This window comes from Dermacentor albipictus, chromosome 5, assembly GCF_038994185.2.
Source record: "Dermacentor albipictus isolate Rhodes 1998 colony chromosome 5, USDA_Dalb.pri_finalv2, whole genome shotgun sequence".
NCBI lineage: Eukaryota > Metazoa > Arthropoda > Arachnida > Ixodida > Ixodidae > Dermacentor > Dermacentor albipictus.
In genome coordinates this window covers 135,566,110-135,590,303 of record NC_091825.1, presented here as the reverse complement: position 1 = coordinate 135,590,303, position 24,194 = coordinate 135,566,110, and the positions used below count along the sequence as shown (strand labels likewise).

Below are 24,194 nucleotides of genomic sequence, written 5' to 3'. Positions count from 1 at the left end.
GTCGTCGCCTCTCCCGAGGAATCTATGCAAAAAGAACCTATCCTACAACAACATAATTGGCTAGTACAGCAGCTTAATAAGCTTGTTGGTTTTCCATCCTGGAGTTAACAGCGCAAAACGCAGACGGCGACACGAAAGGAGAATACGACACCAGAAGCGCAGTAATCTTCTGCTTGAACTATGCACCGGCTAATGAAGCACACAAATCTTGCACAGATATTGTATTCGGACCACCCTATATAAGCAAGGCCTATTTACTTGTCCACTCGGTTCATTCCCGGGCGCACGATGAAGCGAGAGAGGTGGAGGGGGAAAATGAGGATGGGGAAAGAAAGAAAGAAAGAAAGAAAGAAAGAAAGAAGGAAAGAAAGGAGGGAGGGAGGGAGGGAAGGAGGGAGACGGACACTTTCCGCGTGTTGCGTGTCCGGCAAGTCTCTTTCCGTCCGCGATCCACCACCACGCTATTTGCGATCGTTGCGCCATAAGCTGCGCGTTCCCTCCGGGTCGTCTTTAACTTCATCGCTCCCCTCGCGTCGTTCCACGATTGCTCTGTTGACCGCACCTTGGAAAAGAGGCTACTTGCGCCCCTGTACAGGAGGCAGGGAACGTTCCTGCGCGGCCGAAAGTAGTCCAGGAGGACGCTCGCGTAGGAACGCGCCGTTTGGACCGATTCCCATGGCACTCTCGCTGAAGGAAATGACTCCGCGGGTCGACCCAGCTCGATTAAACTGCGCGTTCGTATTAGTGTCTCGGACAGCCGACAAGGCGGTGGTCGAATTACGTGCGTTTTGAGCACTTCCCTTCTCTGGGAAGTGTATTATTGGAGATCGATAGTCGCGTCCGTTTTTACGGAGGCATCTGAAGAGAGAGAGAGAGAGAGGGGGGACTAAAAGAAGAAAATAAAAATAAAAACAGGGGGAAAATAACTTGGCCGGTGGTACATAGGCTTCATTATTACACTCTGTCGATGGTCTGGGCAGGATGTTTCGTATCACGAATTTGAAATTCCTTTAAAGAAATGGAAGATGCTACAATTAAGCGATTTCCACGGGATTGCTTTTCCCACAGAAGTACACACATCAATATGACTCGGTGTAGTAGTTATAGGGTAAATGTGAAAACTATTCGATCTTTTTATCGGAAAGAGTCGGACGAGTGATCCTAATGCAAAAGTTGAAGCATTTGAAGCCCCTCCTTAGCAACCGGTGGATTCGCCCGTTTCATGCTCTCGCTACAGTGAGAAGTAAACAGTCACGTGGCTCTTGTTATTGGTGTAATAAGACGAGGAACAATGTAAAGGAACAGTGCAGGAAAGAGCGTCTCGCGTCCTACTGCACGTCATATTCATCACTCTCCTTGAACGATAAACCACAATTTTTTTTTCATCTGTGAAACCGATAATGGAATTAATTTCTCTTGTGCACTGATGCACTACGAGAACAAATGGACTGTTTGCAGTTAACAAACACAATGCTTCGTGTTGCAACTTTCTGGTGAAGCTTCGTGGCAATTCACGTTTGACAATTCACGGTGATAATTCACGGTCACCCCTATTCGATTTGAACATCATACCTCAATGTGAAGCAAAACTTATGCTGAGGCCCGCACAGATGACTGTGATGTGTAAACTTGCAAAAGCTGGTCGGAATGGAGGATAAGCTATACCTTTTACGCTAGCTAGCAAGCGCGTGGTGGTAGTGCGATGTGCTTACTATTGTCTTTACGCAGATATATAAAAATAATAAATAACGTTCTGTTATGTTATATCACTATATTCCGTATTTTCTACATACCTCTCTCGCACCATCAATCCTCTATGCTTTGTGTAATATTTTCACTCGAATCGTACGATGAAGCCCTTAAACAGGAGATACACAGTGAAATCAGACATGTGACTAGTATACAACTACTATGCCTAAGAAGTGTGCAATAGGTTTCGACAGGTTTAGGCGAGTTTTAACCAGATTTCAACTGAATTCCGCAAAAAAAAAGAAAGAAAAGAAGTTACGAAAAACGCATGTATTTACTGCATAAGCTGAGCGCAGAAAAATTCGGCCTCGTTGGTAAGACATACCGAAGAACGTTGAAACGCAACAGAGGACACACACGAAGCAAACAAACACACAAGCATTACAACTTCAGTCATATATGTTACGTCGCGTTTCAAATAAAGACTGTGCATTTGTTGAGATTGGCATTTGCGCGTTTCCGAGCACATTTCATGCGCTCTGCTCCCCTTGAATGTATAACTCCGATGCATCAGACTGGTAATACGGTGCTCGCTCAACGTTGAATTGGTCCGTTTTCCTCCACGAGTAAAACCGCAGAGAATATATTCCCACGCATATGCAGGGACGAGCTTGGCAGAGGCCGCCGTCTTTGTACCACATCTCATGGGGGTGCCAAAATCGACCGCCGAATTTAAATACCTACTTAGTTAGGTATAATCTAACCAACACACAGGAGCAATGGGAGGCGCAACTCGCCAGCTCAGACCCGAATGTGCAGAAGGCTCTTCTTGGTCACGTTCGGCTCCCGGCAGAAGCCATGTGGAGCCCTGGACTTGGGCCGCCACCCATCAAGCTCCTAATCCCATACGCCACTTTCCCCAATTCAATAAAGTTATTCTCTCTCTTGGCAGATGATGTGACAATGACGCGAATACCTTTGCAGAACTTGCGACACGGCAGCAGCGTCCTCCCAGCGCGGCAGGGCGGCTCGAGCAAAGAGCAGAGCAGCTGCTTGAGCCGCGGGTTGCACTCGGTCTTGAGCATGAGCGCGAAGAAGAGCAGCGTCCGGTCCAGGGACACGCGGTCCCGGTCGCCCACCAGGTTCGGCAGCAGCGTCGAGTTGTACGGCAGCACGTCGTTGCACAGCGACAGCTGCCGCGGACGGCAGACGGCCTCTGCGTTGGCGCCGCGGGCGCAGGGAGAGAAAGCACGTGAGGCAATGACGCTCGAGAGTAGCGTTCTTTCTTTCTTTCTTTCTTTCTTTTTTCTTTCTTTCTTTCTTTCTTTCTTTCTTTCTTTCTTTCTTTCTTTCTTTCTTTCTTTCTTTCTTTCTTTCTTTCTTTTTTTTGAGAAAGCAATCTTTCACGACCCGATCCACCTTGCTTGCGGCGAGCGAAAGTGTGCATGCAGGTACAACTCAAACGGGTGCGTAGTTTGAAGGTACAAATGTGTATACTATAGTACGTGTATATGTGAGGCCATAAGTGTATCGGAGTCTACGAATTGGTCTGTATATATTGTCTGTAGGTTTTCGTCTACAGTCTATATAGTCAAATATGCGACAAAAAGTGTAAGGTCACTATATATAGACTGCCTTTGGACCAATCTTATATAAAGAATGTGTAGACTTTCTGTAGTTTACTCAAATAAATCTTTGTAAGGGACGTATATCGCTCTGTACTTAATTACCATCATCTTCATCACAATTAGCTTCTTGCTTCCTTATTGTTCATCCTCACCCTTTCTCTCTAGCAGCACAGACCCGAAACAGCGCCTCCGGCCGATCTCTCTGCTTTTTATTGAACAACTATCTCTTTCTCATTTGATAATAAACGTTCAGAGGATGATTTTAGCTATAGTGGACTCTAAGTCGAACCTGCGTTCCTTCGTTGCCGAGCAGCTTGCGTATTTCGTCCTTGGAGCAAATAGCGTCCTGCAGCTAGACCAATGGGAAGTAAGGCAGAATCGGCTATCCTAACACACGATTGAGAAATTGACGTCACCTCCTCCCTCACATAAAACGCACACACATACCACAATGTCGCAAATACGCACAGAAAGGAAGGAAAAAAAAATCTAGTCCTGCGCCTTACAGAAACGCAAGGCATGTCTGGTTGCTCGTTTATACTCGCAGGGTATGACAAAAAAAAAGTAAAGAAAGAGAGAAAGAGTCTGGGAATGGGTATAAATCCGTGTCGTGGCACGCGTCTACACATCAATGAGATTCCCTTCGCCAATCTGCTAGTAACGGGGCTTAGGCAATCGAGCTGGCACTTGTTTCTATATCCGCGAACGAATCTCTCTGAAAGCACACACCCGTACTAACGCAAACGAAGTCAAGTTTTGTTTGGCGGTCACAATGAACGGACGCCCATATCGTATCTCGGCCGCGTTCACCTACACGGCGCGCACGTGAAACCGGTCTCCCGGATCGCGCTCGGATAGCAAGGCCGTTCTGAGCTGATAGCCGTATAAAGATTTTCGGGCGGCGTTATACCACACGGGTTACCCAGATCGCCCCCTTCTGACCACGCGCGTCCTGCCGAGAAGTCTAGCACGTGGCCCTATCCGTTCATCGAGCTAAACGTAAGCCGAAGAATAACTCCAGGGGGCGTCCCCGTCTGCTCTGCAGGCAAGAGTCGATCGAGCGAGTCGTGAATCTGATCTGATGCGGGGTTCTGCCGTTCCGAATTCTTCTTCGTCCCCGTCCGCGTTTTACAAACCGAGCGAAACTAAACCGGAGCCGCCGCCGACACGCTTTCGGCGTCGTTTATTTCGGCGCCAGGTCGGCACCGACCGAAGCCGCGTGTGTACGTAGACGATACGTCGACGCGTGCGACGGCAACTACGACCACGTGCGCACACAAACGGGGGCTGCCGGACGCACGTGTTTTCTCTCGGGCTAGGGACGGAGCGATTCAGGGTCGCGCGGTGTGTGCACGTGTGTAAGTATATATATAAGTGTGCACATACGACGCGCGCACTCCCGCCAAGCGTACAGGTGTATGAGGAGGCCCAGCGGGTGTTTTCATTTCGGTGTCAGGTCGCTTGTCCCCCCGTCACGTCCACGGGGCGCCCGACGGCCGGGGGAGAAGCTCGCAGCGGCCAGCGAGGACGATTAACCTGGAAGAGCACGAGTGGCATCTACGGAGATGCGGAGAATGAGGGTCGCAGCCGTGTACACAGGAGCTCCTCCCGTGATGCGTGCTAGGCGGGTATACTCATTACCCCCAGCGCGCACGTTATCCCAGAGCGTGGCCAAGACGCCTGCACGTGTAGCAGCGACGGGGCAAGCAGGCTATAGCAAGCAAGCAAGCAAGCAAGCCAGGACTGTCATCGCGGATGTTTCATGACGGGGTGTCAGCAGAAGCAGCACGCCAACGGACGGCCCTCTCGTTTTATTATTCTCGCTTCGTCCACGCCAGTGAAAGGATGCGCCGAGCTTAATTCTCAGAGGGCGCGCTCGGGCGCATGGTAATCGCGGCCCCGCTGCAGCTGTCCGAAAAATAAGAATCGGCGAAAGACGCGCGCGCCCGCGTTGTTTGACGGCGCGGCGAAACGCGACCCCGTTTGTGGTCCCTCTCGACTATCCGCCGTCATAATGTATGCGCGCATGCAGACCGCACGTATGAGCAACAAACGCGGATCGGCGCTGTTTTCGCCTTCCTCGCCTGCAGCGTCCCTGTTTTCGCTGCAGTGTGTTTACACGGTCCGCGCAGCGGCGTGATCGTGGGACGGGCCGCGGAGTCGCGCGCGCGGTGAATCGGTGGCACTCCCTCACCACGCGGCGAACGTCCTTCGCTAATACGCGTCCTTCGCTATAGGGCGAGCACGCACATCCTTTACTCTCGCTGCCCTTCGTCTTCGCTGATCGACCTGCTGGGCGCCCGGGTTCAAGGGCCCCTTGTGTCTGTTTACGCCTCGTGAACCATTGACATGCATCGCGTAGCCGGCGACCGATTGCTGTGTATACACACGCGAGCGAGCTCGTGGTTCACTGGAGGAAAAGCACTAATTGATACTTCGACATAAGGTGGGTGGAGCAGTCGGGTGGGTGGGCGCAACCGGTCTTGCGTATAATGATTAGACTAAATGTGCACGGCGAGCGCTTTTGTTGGCGCGTCCTCTTATAGCATGTGAGAGTGTTTGTGAGAAGGAAATTTTCGGCGATGGACGTTGTCCCCCCATACACCCCCCCCCCCCCCTCCAACGTGATTCAGAGCCGCGAGTAGGATGAACATTAGACGCGAACGGGGATTGATACGCTTTTGCAGCACGCCATTTGTGGGGCATCAGGGCAAGGACCAGATAGATGACTACAGGTTGCGCGATCACGGTTTCCTTGTGCTCCTGAGAGCGGTGTTTATTAACCAGGCCGTTTAGCTTAACAGTCTGGCCATGCATGCGCGTGACACAGTATACGGTTGGAAGAAGGAAAAAAAAAATCTAACGCTTGTTCGTTTATCGGCCAGGGTATAAAATGCTTTGAATGAAAAAATGCCACCTGTCTCCTGTGTTTCCAAGCGATAAGGTATGCACTCAATACATTTCCTGGTTGAAAATGGTGCTTTTGATCGCCAACCGTATGCGTCGGGGTGAAGTAAAATAAGCACGGGGGTTCGTGTTGAAATATGCGCCCGTAGAGTAAAGAATACCGAACTCAGGTATTTTGGTCTGCTGTACAAGTACTCTGTATAGTCTCTGCATATAGATACGGCTTTCTCCTAGCTAAGGCGAATATAGAGAAGCGGTGTCTTCCACCGAGTGCCTTTATCGCCCGCTATAGCTAATGGTGAGATGAGTAACGACCTGTTATTCTAAGCGCTTCAGCCAGCTACTCACGTCGCTTTATTCACCTTGCCCTTCAAAAATCAAATAATCTCGTTTTCTTGAAATTTAACCGATTAAATGAGGTGCGGGTCGACCTTATAACTGTGAGGTCGTTCTTTGGTATTGCGTTGTCATTTTATCCGCTCGACCACACAACACCTGGTCAGTCATTGGCCCGCTGGCGTGACGAACTGCTTGTAGTTTCTCAAGTCGTTGACTATGCTTGCGAGAGTCCATCACAACGCGAAACATTATCCCGCTCTGCATGCGGGCGTCTTGTTGTATGTGTCTGTCTTGCGGTCCTTGGATTGCATGGATATGGTCGGAAAAGTGGCTGCCGTTCTTCGTTGAATTGCTTCAATCTGGCAAGGAAGCTACGAAACGCGCTCCAGCGCTCTATATATGTGGTCTTTGCCTTAAAATTACCCGCCATGGTTGCTCAGTGGCTATGGTGTTAGGCTGCTGAGCACGAGGTCGCAGGATCGAATCCCGGCCACGGCGGCCGCATTTCGATGGGGGCGAAATGCGAAAACACCCGTGTACTTAGATTTAGGTGCACGTTAAAGAACCCCAGGTGGTCAAAATTTCTGGAGTCCTCCACTACGGCGTGCCTCATAATCAGAAAGTGGTTTTGGCACGTAAAACCCCATAATTTAATTTAATTTTAATTTTTGCATTAAAATTACTTTCTGCTACGGAAAGACGTGTGATTCGGCACGCGCATTCGTGCGACCACGCTCCTTATTGGCTGCAGCTTAGATAATTGTCAAGATGAAACTTTACCCACATATTTCCGATGTTTAAGATGATGTCATTACTGCGCCACTTCCACTCGTCTGGTCTCTCTTTCACAAAAACGTTCTCACGTTATGCAACTGTTCGTAAGAGAATGTGTTATTGCCAATTACAGTGTTGGACATGCTATTACTGAACGCAGCCGGTTAACGGCAAACAGCAGTTACGAAGAGAAAAGCCTCGTGAATACGGCGTCCGGTCAGCTAATTGCTACAGTTTGTATCGCGTTACTACCAAAAACCAATTTGCCCGGCAACAAGCTTATAGAGAACGTGACGTCGCCCTCTTGTCGAATGATAATCGCGCACTGCCACACAGTCGTCCTATAACACAGCGCGAGGCGAGTTCTGACGGCGATCTCGCTCGACGACTGAAGCGGTTACAGCAGCATCGCTTCCACGAGCGTGGCACACGTACCTGACCTGTACGAGCTCTCGGTCATCCACGACGTCCTCGGCAGAACGGGGTGACCGTAGAACTTGGCCACGTTTCTGGCGTGGCTGCGACTCGATGGGTACCTGCCGGGCAGCACCAGCGGCAGGCCCAGCCCGTCCAGCGTGTACAGCGAGTTGTCGGCGCCTGCGCCGCGTGTGCATATACATACAAGTGAACGTGCCGACTCTATAAACTTCCCGAAGGTGTGGCACAGGCGCAGGACGTCTGCATGGAACTAGCTGGCCGGGTCGACCTGTGGCAACGTATACTTGATCGCCGGTCGGTTTTGTGTAAACGCTCTCGCCGGTACGGGGCTGAGCGAGTGCCGAGTAGGGACGGGTCAACCCGCCTGCACCGAATACGTTGACTCAGCTCGACCCGTGTGTGTACAAGGTGGGGTCAAAAGCTTTTTTTTTTTTTTCGGTGTTGCGCGCAGCCACGAAGCTAGAACCGGACGGTGTTTTTCACGCATTGGTGCGTGGGAGCCGAACTAACAGCAGATGGCAATTTGTTATTTCGTACGTACACTTCCATTTCCCTTTTCCTTCAGTAAGAATATAAGGTTTTATCACAAATTTACCCGCCAGTCTTAATGATTTCAACATTCTTTCAAGAATGCATAGTTAATTTTCCTTGCGCTTTCCTTAGCTTGATTGTATGCTGTCTTTGTGTGGATGTTACTAAATTGAGCCCCTCCCGTTCCCCTCATGCTTGTCGTTCACTAACTCCATGACGGTAACATCATGCTGATGTTACCGGCAACGCGGTGTCGTGCAGAGCGAAGTTCAATTAAGAGATGTTTGCTCTTCATTTTTTACCGCTAGTGACCAAACACTTTGTCAGCTAGACATCTGCAAATAGAATTTTCTAGGAATAATATATGATATTGACAGGTCACTTTGTTTCAATGTTTTTTGCTTTCTCGGTGTAACATTGCTTATAATAAATCTCGATGTTGCACTGGAAAACGTGACCGCTTTGTAAAACCTAACGAAAACTAGACCGCGCATAGGCCGGATGGACTCTTCGCGCCTCCATTCTATGGAAGCGGGTGGGCAACTCACCGTTGAAGTAGGTGTAGGCGAATCCGGCCAGTGCGAGGTGCAGCAAGAGCTCAAACGTGCGCCGGCCTCCGAGATCCATGGCTTCGAGAAGGGCTCAGCTGTGGGCCGAGATCAACGCGGAATCGCCTGCAGAAGGAGGCGAACCTGCGAGTTGGTTCTGGCCAGAATGGCTTCTTGCCCAATTGCCCTGTCGTACAGGCATAGATCTTTACCAGTTGCGCGACAGCGCATTATAGTGGTTCCAGCAGTCTAGACGTGCGGCCCCAGGCCATACTTTGATGTTCTCAAGGGAGGCGCTAAATATAGTGACTGGTAAAAGCATTTCGTTTCATTTAATGTTATGTAGAGAGTCGAACGAATTATTTTCTTTTTCCATTCCGGTTTCCTTTTCCTGTTTAGAGAGAACGGTTCAGTTGGGTTTTATCCCCGGTGCGATAAAATAACTGATGTTCGTTTTCATAACCTCCCAATAATTACAGGTTAACAGCATAAACTTAATACAAAAACTCGATGACGTTCCTGACCTGCACTTAGACTAAAAAAAAAAAAAGGAAAGATACGCGTGCAAGTACATGTAGTTTGCCATAATGGCGCAAGCAGCTAAAAAAATCACATTGTGGAAGCGCACCTTAGAAGCTCACGTTAGGAGCAATACGTCATTTCTGTCACACCTACTTTATTTTACATACCAGTGCGATCGAAAGCAACCGCCCAAATAGGGAGTGCTTCTTCACTTCAGCGTTTATATGTAGGTCTTTCATCGCCGAACAACCATGTTACGACCACCAGTTTAAAACGCTCCCAAGTGTATTTATTACATGTCAGCCTTGTGACGCGACACGCTTCATTTAGTGCGACCCCCCGCTACGACCAAAAGAAAAAAAGATAAAGCGTTTAAAATTTGAATGGCTATTGCCAAGCAGCAATAGCGAGTTTTGTTTAGCTTGTTTTTCAATAGTTCCTTGGGTTTCTATTCAGCTTCAAATAAAGTTTTGTGTAAGGTTAGCTTTTAGCCAGATCTATACAGTGCTGCCATATGCGCTATCGGAGTTTACGTTTTCCCGTATTATGCGTTATTTTTGCGTAGTCCGCTAAAAAATGTATCAACAGGGTTATACTGCAATACAGCATATTATTTATGCCTGGCTACTCAACACACAGGGCTATGGGAAAAAAAAAAGAAAAAATGAACATGAAGAACTTTCGGCCCGCCACGGTGACTTAGTAGCTATGGCGTTGTGCGCTGCTAAGCACGAAATCGCGGGCTCAATATACGGCCCCGGCGGCCGCATTTCGATGAGCGCTTAATGCGAAAACGTTCGTGTACATACATTGGATGTACTTTAAAGTACACCAGGTGGTCAAAATTAATCAGGAGAGACCACCCTAACGATGTGTTCCATAATCATATCGTGGTTTTCTTGCCACATTAAACCCAAGCATTTCATTAATTTAGCTGAAACGTTCGATGTGTCTTCTCCTTGTCGATATCGACATGTTCGCACAACGCAAAAGACGAGGACTGAAGGAAGAACACAACACAGGCGCTGTATTGTGTTCTTCCTTCAGTCCTCGTCTTTTGCGCTGTGCAAACATGTCGATATTGAATCACCAACTCGCCCAACCTTGCACCTTCCTTATCTCCTTGTCGAATAAGTCTTCTTGCAGAGTGGATCCTTATTGGAAAGCTTGCAGGCTTTTACAGTGTGCGGTATCGCATGGTACTGGGCAGCATTTTGCGTACATTTGACACTGTATACTTGAGAAGGGCCACAACTGCAACGGAGACGTGTAGCCGCGCTGCGACGTATATATATATATATATATATATATATGCAACGGCGCCTGCGCCAGCTTGGATTACTCTTGGTGCTGCAAGTTCGTATACACACAACCACGGCGGCGGCATTGGCATGGACTCTGCTCTGTTTGTGTGGCCACAGGCGGCTGCTGCGAGCCATCTCGCTCGCACGTCGCGTGTAGCTTCCTGCAATATTAACTAGGGGGACTCTGGCGCTAGTGTCTACGCGAGCTGCAGGCGAGACGGTTCAGCCAGCGTCAGGGGGGCGGTGGGGGGGGGGGGGGGTAGCGTGGATTTGCCTAAGCGAACTCGTTCTCTATGGCTTCAAACATGTATTGCGTAGTGCCACAATTCACGGTGATTATATGCAAGTTCTCAGAGTCTCGTTGCCTTCTGCGTTAATATATATATATGATTGCTTCGAAATTTAGGCCTATATATGCATACAAAGCTTAGTAAACAACGCCGACAGAACGTCTGACGCCAAAAAAGCACGAATATCGGACAATCTAATTGGGATGCTCCCAAGTAAGCCGCGGGCTTGGCAGCGGAAATTTCGGTCCAAGTAGCATGACGTCATAAAGCAGAGTGCACAGGCCTGCTATCTAGGAGGCGTTATCTAAGCCCGGTACTTATGACGTCACGAGCTTCATTGTGTTTCTCTGCCCTTAATTTTCTTTCTTTGTCTTTATTTACAGGAAGATCATACAGAAGTTGCCAGGCCGTGTTTCCCTTCATTTTTCAATGCAGTGCATCTTCCCCCCGCCCCCCCCCCTTTTTTTTTGTAAGCCGCTAAACAGCTTGGCCGAGACAACGCTAATATATATGTCGTCACGGGAAGCTGGTGCGGGAATTTCTATGCGGCGTCGCCACCTGTTCTTCGGTTTCACGTCTTTTCCCGATATATCGAAACCCCGCTTGTGTCGAAACAGCTATTCGCAGTTTCATCGGTGTATACCTCGATTTTATAGTTAACCTTTACATAATTTGTTTTGCGTTGATTTAAGACGGTGCAGTAACCGCTTGCTATCGGTGTCTGTGTCACAGTGTGTAACCAGGTAATTAGATTTCTTCTTTTTTGTTTCAGACTGGACGGATCTTTAGAAATTGCATGTAGCAGATAGCACAATTCTGATTTCTCGAACAGGTGTAAGTGATATACAGATAAGTCTAGATGGATAATTGATTTTTGAGCAGAAATCATTTGAAGTTAAGTTTTTAACCAGCTGTTTTATCACACATTCTGAAATTTATGGATAGTAGCCGGTGAGTTTGCGAGACATACCCCGTTGGGACTAACTATGAGGATGGCACCAGCTTTGATATACTATATCCGCAGTCAAAATTGCGGTAAAAATTCACTATTGTGCCACTAAAAAAAAAAGCACTTTTATGCATTGAAGCACGAAAGTATACTGAAAATCTTCACACACTTTGGGAATCACCAACTCGAAACTGATGTTATCTTGAGGGTTCGTTCCAGGTGAATGCGTCTTGCGAATTCACCGGCTACAATTCGCAAATAGCAATATGTGCTGTGAAGTAGTCACTTAAAAACGTTATTCGGTGAAACTTAAATATTAGATTATGCATTTCGATTCACCGTGCAAGTGATGTCCGCCTCTTGCAGTAATCCATCTCAAGACTGGAATTGTGTTCTGCCACGGGTTGATTTTTAGAAATTCTGTATCCAGCCGGTATATATCCGCATTCGCAGACACTCAGTCGAGGATCGAAACACTCCATGCGAAATATATGTGTTTACGGTTGGCACCAGACCTCGCTCGCTTCTTGTGACACAAATACACTAGACTCACTGGGGAGTCCTCTCAGAATTGTAGGTTATCAAGCGCAACTTACTAAATGGCGCCCTCTGCCTTACAACTCTGGGCATGTGTCTATCATACACGTGACGTCACATTGCTTTAGAGCATGGAGACGATCGGCGAATCAGCCTCGCGAATGATGTCAATATACGAAAGTTTGGCTTTGCTTGAGTGGAACGAGCACGGACATTCGCAGAAGTGTGGACTGGTGCAACAATGACAGACACGAGAGTACGATACGGGCACCTTCGTGTCGATTCTAGTCGTACATTTTCGTAATTTGAGAACTGTGGGTTCGAGCTCAGCGCGTTGTTAATTTGAGCTTTCTCTCTTCCTTTTTTTGGATACATTAGTAGGAAATTGAAGATTCCTTTTATTCACCAGTCGTTATAGGTCTTTCACATCCCTTTTAAATTCAATCAATTTGAATGAAATTGGCGCTGCGGCGCCAAAAAATATCCTCTCTGCAGCGTTTTCCTTATAAAAAAAAAAAACTGCGTGTTATACGCATCGTCATGAGGAAACACTATAGCTGCGCGTGATAAGACGGTAATCGTCACAACTTTCAGAAACGCTTACGACCAATAGAGACTTTTAGCAGTGCCTTATTACGGTACGGTAAGCGCGGTATACGGTACGGTATTACTGTTCCGTACTAAATTACCGCAATGACCGAAGACGTTTTAGCTGCGTGTGCCGCTCGATGCGTACGGTAATCTGATAATGATGATAGCGTCTAACATTGGGGCTTTACAGAGTACAATAACTATGCGCTGAGCGCGAAATATTCATTTTGACGAATACTAGAAAGCTTTAGCTTGTTCATACACGCATCATTTTTTACAAAAGGGCCCGGCTACGGTAAACTTAGACACCAGTCACAAGGCCGGTGGCGACATCTTGTGACACTTCGTCATGCAACAGGTGAAACCTTTTGTTACATAGGTGTTTTTATCTAATCAATACATAAAAAAGGGTTTGTTTCTTGTAAATTGCACCGCTGCTGACAATTTACACCAGCAGATAAGTTGAATATAGTTAGTTACTGCAATAAAAACTCTGTGTCCCCTCTAAGTAAACTCTGCATCACTAGATGGCGCCACCTACCTGGTTTTTTTTTATGCCACTGTTTACTTGTCATTTCGTCGCCCCGCAGATGGTGGTTTAAAGTAACCTCTTGCCTTGGTATTATCATGGTAAAAAAAAGCACGCGAGAGGTGGACTCTGTGGCCGACATCAGCTTCTCACTGTTTTGGCTTGGTGCAGCTCAGCTCGCGACACACGGTGCTAGCCGAGCCTTACCGCCTCGTATGCCGTACGGAAAGTCATACCGTACGGTACAGTTCGCGCATGCGCAGTCCTCGACCGGTACGGTATTACGCACTTACCGTACCGTATACCGTACTTTCCGTAGCACCGCTAAAAGTCCCTAATGTCCTGCAGAGACGTGATTCAGGGGGACGTCAACTCGATATTTAATTTCATACGCAGCTCTGCTCATATTCACAAAAGCGGTTCGTATGCGCCTAAGAGGTATGAGAGGTATACGCCAAAAATTAGCGGATATAGTCGATCATTAGCAAACACAATCCTCATGAACGAAAATCTCTGTGAATCGGAGCCCCGATTACTGCAAGTTTTCATAAGTACGACACCAATGCATTTGCAATCAACTTTCAAAGCCAATTTCGTAACAGTAACAGTGCAATGAACGCTGCTCAGCCAGCTTCGTGAGTCAATACACAAAGGATATAAGTATATACAGCCTCCACTTGAGTTGACCAGGACACTTACTGCACTCCTCTTTGAGCGGCATTATTTTGCAGACTCCTTTGCAGACTTATTTTGCGTGGCCGGGATAGGTCTCACTGCAACTGTGCGTCAGTATACAATTCTCACGTCTGTCGTCAAGAGTGCGATAGAGCCGTCACTGGGCGCCTGCAATGCTCGACTTCGGGTGCAGTGCTCACGGGGTTCATTTGGCATCATTTGGCACAGTGCATCCGGAGCTAATCTTACCCGCTTTCTCTGCAAGTGCACACATTATCCTTGCGTTGCTTACACGGGGTTATGACTTAGAGGCGTTCGGTCGTAATCCAGCGCATGGCATAGCTTCGAACCAATGGTCCCTCGACTGAGCGCGTGAACCAAATGTCAGAATCTGCGGTTCCTCTTGTACCGAGAAGACATGGCTGTCGCAGCGACCGGTCATCAGCCTAGGGCAAAACTAACCTGTCTTACGACGGTCTTTCCAAAGCACCTTCTCGAAGTCGGTTGAGCAAAATACATTTGAAGAGACAAGTCGAGGCCTCTCTACTACCAAAAAAAAAAAAACCTTAGCGCAAACAGGACTACGCAAAAATTAGATAAGACAAATTCGCGCTCTTGAGTATGCGTGACATAGGGACAGCCGAATGCTTCGAACACGTTTGACAGTTTAATGTCGAAACTTCAGCATTCACACCGTGGTGCGCATATTTAAGTATTCTGCCTTCGCTGCTGCAAATCGAAAACGCGTTTAATCATGTCTTATCGGGCAGCATTCTAGAAGTTGTTTGCCGTTACCTGTAGAGAACACTTCGAACGACTTCACAAACGCGCTAGGTGCAGATAAGTGACAGTGGCTCTTAGGTGCTGTGCGCAGCTTCGACTCCCGACGTCTACGGCCGTATTCCGATGGGACCCGAATGCAAAAACTACCGTGCGCTTAGATTTAAAGTCACACGTTAAAAAAAAAAGTGAAGTGGTCAAAAGAACCCCAAAGCCCTCCATCACAGCATTTTTCTTATTGCGAACATTACTTGGGACGCTGTAAAGACAGTTATATGTTTATCTGTCAAGTTTCGGTAATCTGTTATGCGTGTTTGTAAATCAACGTGCGCGGACGCCGAACGCTTCGCAATGTGGCCTCAGTGGTGCAATCATACGAACCGCGCCCTGCCTATAGAATATATTTAAGCGGTCGACTTTTGCAGACGAATGTAGAATAAGCGTACGATTGTTCCCGTCTGCGAGGCACACGTTTGTGGCGGAATAGTATGGGGTGTCGCAGGTATTCAAGGCATTCTCATCGCACCAGCTACATTGCACACTCCACTTTAGATTCCGACCACTCCTGTGACTGTTGGCTTCTTTTGAAATTCAACAGCCGTATACATCGCAGATGAACAAGAAGCCGACAAGTATTTGCTGTCTCTGGCTGCACCATTTTGGTGTGCCGTGAAGCCACACTTCGTAGAGCCCCGAAACTCCATCCCGTCAGCGTTCGATATATTGAAGCGCGTCGTCCGTAAAGAGTCTTCTTCGGCTGCTATTATCCACAGAGTTTCATATCGCATTCTCGGAAGGCTATACCACGGTTCGACCAAGCTGGCAATACAACTTCCCATACCGTCGTCTTTCTACACTTCAGCGGCTGACAAGCTCACGCTTTCCCGCAACATCCGCGAGCGTGGCGGAGAAAGTGACCGTCGCGGCGCGCCGCACCTACGCGCCGAAGGAAGCGTGCGAGCGCGCGTACCGACTCACTTCGTCGTCGCCGGCGTACCGGAGATGCCTTGGAAGAAGCGCGTGGGCCGCCCGGTCTGCGTCGTTTTCTTTCAGACGCCGACGGGACGAGGTAGCAGCAGGTCGCTCGAACACCTCCGCTGGCTTCGTTCGTTCGCGTGCCGATCGGCGTCAATGGGCCGCTGAGACGATCGGAGGAGACGCGCCGGCGGAGAGGCCAAGCTCGGTCGCTGAGCGCAGGTGATGGGGATCTGGCGCCTCCACTGACGGCGAATCCCTCCTCGAAGCCGGGCGTATCCCAGGTCACTGGGGCCGCTCTTAAGGGGAGAGGGGGAAAAAGACTCCGTCGGCGCGCCAGACCGCCGCGCGGTTCCTCTGCTGCTGCTGCTGATGTAGCACCGGCCACTGCGAAGAGTGCGCGTTCTTCTTACCTCTCTTTACGAAGACCATTATCGCCCCTTCTCTCTTTCTCCGATCCGCTCATCTTTAGAAGCGCCGGTACCTCTCGATGAACCGGAGGAAAGAGGGACCAGTCGAAGTGTGAGGGATAGGAGAGAGAGGAGGAAATACATAAAAGGAACGAGAACAACGGGTTTCCTTTCTTTCTGTTTTGATCTTCCTGCCGGCACTCGCACCGGGGAGGGGGGGTCGGTTGGGAGGGAGAGACAAGGTTGGGGCACCACGCGGTCTGCGCCGACGGTGCTACTCAAACAAACGCGCCGTCGGCCGTCGTCGGTCCGCGGCAGACGGGGCTCCGTGCCCCCGGGTCCCATCGCTCTGATCCGGATTCGCGGGGGCGCGGCGGCGGTGTGTGGGGCCCGTTCGCGCCTTGCGCGCTCCCCTGGCCCTCGAGAGGGATTAGGCGGGGGCCAAGTGCGGTGCGGGAGCACGTGCGTGTTTGTGTGCGCGTGCGTGGGTCGTAAGGCCGCGCCTCGCTTCTTGTTAGTTTCGCTATGCGTCGTTCCCCCGGACGGAGACGGCGTTGCGAAGAGTGTGCACGCAGGAACAAGGGGGCGGGTCCGTGCCGGCCGAACGATATGCGCCGCTCATTCCCTTAGTGTGTATAAGTGTGTGCGCGTGTGTGTACGTGGTGCTGCACGTGGGAGGAGACCAATTCACGCTGCGGTTCTATCGTAACGTTGCCTTCGGGTTAATTACTTTTGATCCGCTCGTTGGCCCCGTTTCTACAACCGCGAACGGCGCGCTTACCCGCATTGCCTAGCGGCGCGAGAAGCAGACCGCAGCGGTTCCGTTACCGCGACGCGTTGTGCTGATTGTTTCTCGCGAGAGCTTCATTCGGGGCTCTCTTCGGGACTTTTCGATCGGGAACGTACGAGAAAGACGTTCCTCTTAAGGAGTTGTATATAATTTGTTGTGGACTGATTGCACCGGTGTGCTGAACGTCGGAGGCACACCGAGGATACGTGTTGGGGGCCTCCAGAATAGCAAGGGATTCGACATGTTTTGCCCAAATCACCGCTAAATGAGACGAGTTTCGTACATCGCACGCCTAATTACTTCGTCTATACCATGTTCGGGAGAAACTCGGTATAGTAAGACCATGTGTCCGCTTAGTCTTTGTTTCTCATGGCTAATTGTGCAGGCGACGAGTCCCCTCGGCGTTGCGTTTAGTGAAAGTAGCGCTGTTGAATTCCTCGGTCAGTGTCTAGAGCGATTATTATTCTAGCTATAGGCCTGTTGATTCCGCGCCCTTCTCTGCATCCATTTGCTACGCGTTCAGACTGCCCAAACCCACGTGGCAAACTTTTTTTTCAGACAGTGCAGTATTTAAAGTTTTCACGATTGTAAATCTGTGGGGTAGTCTATGTGAGTTAGCCGATCCAGAGGTTGCGTTTTGATCGTGTGTGCTTGCGCAGCTCAGTGCCGCGTGCCAGCCTCTGGGTCATTCAAAGCACGCTGACGTGGGCACAAGCGCGTCGTTGCCAATGTTCTCAATCGTATGAAACCAGAGCATATCGAGAGAAGGACCACCGCGCAACCTTCTCTCTTCGCAGTGATGCCATCTACGACGACTCCATTTATAAACACAGTGAACTGCCTCTGTCTCGGGAAGTTCAAGTCAACACGCGCGAGGAAAGGTAACTTGCATGCTAGAGGAGCTTCGACAGTTGGGCTGGTCATGGCATTATACGAATATGCTGCTGGGCAAGTGAGATAGGAGGTAAAAGAAATCAGCGGAACTCGGCGATTTCCCAGGCCGGCTCTCCACTCGTTTAGTGCGATAGCAGCGACCTCTCACAGCAGAAAACGCCGTCTTCTCAGTAACGACTTGCGATGCACACAGCGTCGTCACTGTCCACTACAGTAGTACCTCTTGCGACCTCCGAAAATACATGCGCAGACGGCGCCACTCTCAAAAGCACGTGAGGTGCGCAAGGCTCCGCACAAAATTATAAAGCGTCAAAGCTGCGCGATTGTGCGTCGAGTACTGACATGATCAATTATTGCCGCGGTGACGTGAGTTCGACTCCTGTAGCGGCGCGGGTGGGCAAACTTGCCCTATGACGAGAGTTGAAGTAAGGATGAGGAAGTGGTCTGATAACGATGACGACATCGGTGTAACAGAAAGGACGGACAACGCAAACCCGGTTTGTAGTTTTTAAATGCTGTCGCAGCCTGATAAGTGACAAATGGTCAAGAGAGCAGCTCGCTTCGAGTACACTTTGGTTCATGGGTGAAGGAAGAGCGCGACACTGAAAAAGAAGTTGACCGAAAGAGTCCAGGTGGAGTAAATAATCGTACAGATGCTCCAGCTGTTCTGTGCGACAGTATACTGCAGCCAAGTTAAGAGCAACGTTTACAGAGGGCGGTGCGGTTAGCAGTATAGAATCGAAACGGCCACAACGAAGGAATCTAACGGAGCCAAAACGACTGAAATAAGGTTGCCAAGACGGATGCCTTGAGTGACAGAGGAAGATGGAGCTGGTCACGATTACGTCCGAGGAGCAGTCACGTGGTTGTGGGCAGCGCGCGGGATCAGGGTTCACGAGGGAAGACAGATGACTTGGCCATCTGGTGAGAAAGATACGACGGCTGCATCTGTAAGAAGATAATGGTGATGGATTCCGGCGGTAAGGAGACACGAGGTCCGCGCCCATAAAGAGGTGGCTAGGCACCATTACGGATGACCTTATAAAGCAGCAAGAAGCTGTGGAAGGGAAGGGTATAACCGATCGGGCGAAGTGTGATAAAGTCGTCAGCAAGAGCGACCTCGTACACACGAGACAATAAAGCCAACGGGAGAAGAACAGGATCTAAGGTAACTTAAGGACAGCTCAGTTTGGGCTACGGCCCCGGCGTGGGCGTCTTTTTGTCCTTCTGTCCTCGAGTTCGATCCGTAAGCCGACCTACGTCAACAAAATTTGAAAACTCTGATAATAAGTGACGTCGTTTGACGTCCCAAACCGACACCGTAGAGTGGACGCCATAGTGGAGGACCCCGGGTGAATGTTCCCCACCTGGGGTTCTACAGCGTGCGTTTAAATTTAAGCATAGGATCGCTTTTGCGTTCCGTCCCCGCTCGAATACGGCAACCGCGACCGGGAGTTCAACCCGCGACCTCTGCGTCAGCAGTATCGCGCAAAAGTAACCGAGCCGCCGCTGTGGTGGCTCTACGAGTGCACGTGAAAAAGCTTCCGTTTTCGCCTCAGGTATTGACCTGCATCACCTCGAGTAATTCCTGTCCCGCGATCTCTTCGAGCATCCGTACTGAAGCTTACAGACAGGGATGTATTATTCACTGCAGATGAAGACATCATCTGCGAATCCCGCCTATATTGCCATTGTATACTTTGTGTTGTTCTCATTTTCTGCTTTTTTTCTCCCTCTTTCTTTAATTTTAACCGTGCATTGAACAATTCGCTGCACTTCTGAGGTGGCCCAGTCATCCGCCGCGGTAGCTTATAACTATGGCGCTGTGAAGCTCAGCTGGAGGTTGCGGTTGCGATCCCGGCCTTGGCGACCGCATTTCGATGAGAGCGAAATAAAAAAAAAATCTCGTGGAAATTATATTTAGGTATTCGTTAAAGAGCCGGGTGGTCAAACTTAATCCGGCGTCCCTCACTATGGCGTGTCTCATAATCAGATTGTGGTTTTGGCACGTAAAATCCCGGAATTATTTATTTTTGTTCTGTTGGACGTTTTACTTTTATTTTTTCTTCAACATCATCGTCGACCCGTTGAAGTCCACTGTGGGGCGGTGCCCTTTCCCAGCGATCTCCATGAGAAACGGTTACATCTCTAAACGCACTACAATACCTGCTTCTTTTCTTCCTCATCTTTTTTTTTCACTGATTTAGCTTTCAAATTTTACTGCTTTGTCCACGTCACCCGAACCTTGGCCGGTTCCTCCCAGTGAGCGGGCCACATGGGGTTGATGTCATCATCGTCGTCTTCCGTTCTTTACATCTCTAAAAACCGGTGTCGTCGCGACAAGACCTCAACCTTCGGCTACATACTGCATGGAAGGACCGCCTAATGACCTCTGCCTTGGATCAGGAACCGGCGGCAGGCTCGCCCTTCTGACAGAGGAACGATGACCGAACAATGGCGTGTGCTCAGTGACGCGTCATGGCCTAATCGTTCGGCGTCTCGTTGTATTTTAGATTTCCTCTTCGAGCTATGGCGGAACCCCGGTTGCAGTAACATCCCTAACGGCTTTCGTCGGCCGTCACTCGAAGCAGCGCGGCATTGTTATCTTGCACTGCTGCCGAATCCAACCCGCCTCCGTCGCGCCGGCGCACTTCCGCACTGCCGTTATGATTTACCGACTCGTAGAAGCGGGCGGAAGATGCTTCTGCAGGTAGGTCGGAGGGCAATGGCCCGACTGTTCGTCAGCTGTTATGCATGCCTGCGGGCATTCCTGTGAACGGGACAGCCCGCTTTATGGAAACGACACAAGAAATAAGATATCGTGCGTGGCGCGATGCGAGGTCAAGTGCTTCGGGCAGATAGCGTAGCTTTTGTTTCGGATACTCTGGGCCACCGACGTTAGTGGTCCACGTCAAATTTCGTAGCGAACGAGGGCATGACAAGGATGCGGAGATAGAAGTTGTGTGTGCCATTGGCGTAACCAGAAATGTTTTTCGGCTGGTGGTGGTGGGGGGAGGGGGGAGGGTAGGGTCACCCACTTGACCAGGGACGGGGAGGGTGAGGAAGGGGAGGGCGATGGGCACGCGTAAGGTGTACCACCCCTGGATCCAAAACAGATATCTGCCACTCGTTTTATGTCACCGTGTATGTGCCCGATCTAGACAACTCTGAGCCACTATCGTATGTGCAACTGGATATAATGTGCCCGTTTATATCCAATCTCAAAGTGGGAATGTGTCATTGTGACGCAAGGGGTATATAACCATTAAATGCATTTACATATCGGTGTATCGTACTCCTCTGTACATGTACACCCTTCATCAGCATTCTCTGCTCGTTCTTAGTTCCTGTGACACACGCAGCTAACAGCCACAGGTGTCGAGGCAGTGCTCGTGTTCTTCGCTAATGCCTCGCTAACGACCTCGCTAACTCAAACATTTATGTTTCAATGTTGCGTTGGCTCTGCGTATTTCTTTATTTTTTCGCCGCAGAAAATAACTAGTACAGTGCTAGAATCGTGTCGATAGATGACCGTTACTGTTGCGGTTGCAGTAAAGTGCGTAGCCCAACCATGAGGCAGCAAGGCATTCAAGTATGTAACGCGTCGCGGTAGCTGCTGAGGTCGTGGGTTCGAACCTGGCCGTGGCGGCCGCGTTTCAGCCGGGGCGGAATCTTTATAATCGGTAAAGAACTCAGTTCGCTTTCATTCTGTGAAGAAAGATGTCCAGCGAAGCTGTGTATGTGGGCCCCTTAATGGCTAACTGCACCTCCATGGCGGGTCGGCCCGGCATTGCACTATCTTCGGGATCGGTCTATGTATGAGGAGTGCTTAACGCCTGCTTCACCTCCGCCGCGGGTCGACCCGGTATTGCACTATCTTCGGGATCGGCCCACGTATGGGGAGTGCTTAACGCCTGCTTCACCTCCGCCGCGGGTCGGCCTAGCATTTCAGTATCTTCGGGATCGGCCCAAATATGGGGAGTACATAACGCCTGCTTCACCTCCGCCGCGGGTCGGCCTAGCATTGCACTATCTTCGGGATCGGCCCAAATATGGGGAGTACATAACGCCTGCTTCACCTCCGCCGCGGGTCGGCCTAGCATTGCACTATCTTCGGGATCGGCCCAAGTATGGGGAGTGCTTAACGCCTGCTTCACCTCCGCCGCGGGTCGGCCTAGCATTGCAGCATCGTCGGGATCGGCCCAAGTATGGGGAGTACATAACGCCTGCTTCACCTCCGCCGCGGGTCGGCCCGGTATTACACTATCTTCGGGATTTTTTCCTACAAGCGGACACGATAGTGGGGAAAGTAGCCCCTAACAGTTTCGCTGTAAAAGGCCTTGTCATTTGCTGCACTGTCTTGGAAAGCTTGCTGAAATCCGTTATTCGCTTGCACACTGCAATGAAATGTTCATTAACCGATGACGGCAGAATCGCATGTCGCCTTCGAGAAACTCTTCGCGTGCCACCAGCCAATTCAGTCAGCGATCCTTATGTCGTGCAGGCAGCATCTTTCTTTTACCATTCTCGTCGCTCACATTATTCTTCGTCGTCGCGAACCGTCCGTCCTGCGCAACAACAGCACTCAAGTTGCGAGAATGCCCGTTCGCGCTATCCTCGTGCACTTGCCACGAGGGCGCGGTATAAACGCTGCTGCGCTTCGGGGGGAGTAGCAACGGTGGGGCGCACAACCGACGCCGTAAAGAGCGGACAAAGACGTGGGTGGGTGGGTGGCCCCGCCACCATTACCACCTCCAATAAACAAGAACAAAAAAGGGGTTCCGACCCCGTGATCGCGTTCCCCACTCGCGGCGGGGAGCGGAGCTAGGCCTGACCCGGAAAGCGCCCTCTCGCTTCTGGCGGCGGCACTAGTGCGGTGGTGGGGGTCATTTCTGCAAATGCGCTTCCGGGATGGCAGACCGCAGGCGCGCCTGTCGTCGCCAACCATAGAGCGCACGCATCTAAGCGCAGCCCGCCGAAAACGATCAGACCGGCCGCGCATAAACGGCGCGCTGCCCAGAGGGCGCGCAGGTGCGGGTGCTCGCTGCCCATCCTCCGGCGGGGTCAAGCGGTCCTCATCCGCAAGCGTAGACGGCGCGCCCAATTAAGACGGCCGAGGAGAGCGTTGAACTTGGACCGCGCGCCGCTCTCTCTCTCGAGAGCGCGAGAATCGTCTCATTGAACTTGAGAGGCAGCGCGCGCCGCGTGCGAGCGACTGGTCCTGTTCCGAGAAAGGCTGCGACGACCCCTTTGCCTGCTGCCGCACTTGGCCCGAGGCCGTCACCGCCGCCGGAACGTGGACGAGGCGGTGGGTCGGCAACGTCGGCGATTCGCCGGTAACGGTCTCTTTAATTGCGACGCTTTAGGCCCACTGTTTGTTGTCAGGATTGGGGGCTCAATCCCGTCGCTCGTGATCCGTTGTCAAGATTGGATTCCGGCATGAATTAGAAGGTAGCTGGCCCATGCCGTCGTCCAACTTATCCACGCTGAGGACGTTGATGAAGGGAAGGACTGCTTCTTATCGAGAACGAGGAATATGGGTTTATTTACAATATTTATACCAGTCTAACATGACTGTTTGAGAAAGTACATCAGTCTAACATGACTGCTCAAGAGAAGTGTGTCGAGCATCCTCACAACAGCAGTTTTTAAACACTCGGTCCTCCGGCCATACAAGGCGGCGAACGTTCGTTTCGTCGGCGCAAACTAGCCGCCTCCCGCAGGACGGCCTACGCACACAAAGGCACACACGTTCCAATGTCCGGAGCCGACGTCAGAGGGGCCCCGTAGCACTCAGAGCCGTTCCGGGTAGCGCGTTGGGGAGTTTGGGAACAATAGTTGGCCCGCCGAACTCATTCCGTCACAAAGTCGATTTAGCCACGCTGTGGCTAGAAGTTGGCGGTGAAGCTCCCGGTATGTTGCCCTCATAGTCGTAAGCGGGTGGCAATCTTGCACTGCAGCTGGCCATTCTTAACAGCGCCGGGAGGTTGCCTTCATAGTCGTAAGTGGGTGGCAATCCTGCACGGCAGCTGGCCATTCTTAACTGCGCCGGGATGTTGCCTTCATAGTCGTAAGTGGGTGGCAATCCTGCTCT

At 50.4% G+C, this 24,194-nt stretch overlaps 1 protein-coding gene across 2 annotated transcripts in view; it reads right to left on the bottom strand.

Moving 5' to 3' along the window:
• Positions 1-16,300, bottom strand: part of LOC135909248 (atrial natriuretic peptide-converting enzyme-like) — a 33,206-nt gene extending 16,906 nt beyond the window's left edge. The window contains exons 1-4 of one of the 2 annotated variants that reach the window (XM_065441129.1): positions 16,002-16,300; positions 8,855-8,980; positions 7,773-7,934; positions 2,666-2,905 (exon numbers count right to left, since the gene is read on the bottom strand). In XM_065441129.1, coding sequence (XP_065297201.1) covers positions 2,666-2,905; positions 7,773-7,934; positions 8,855-8,933 — 481 coding nt within the window. In that variant the 5' untranslated portion in view covers positions 8,934-8,980; positions 16,002-16,300. The remainder of the gene's footprint in view (positions 1-2,665; positions 2,906-7,772; positions 7,935-8,854; positions 8,981-16,001) is intronic. The other variant, XM_065441128.1, reaches the window with a different exon arrangement.
• Between the last annotated feature and the right edge of the window lie 7,894 nt (positions 16,301-24,194).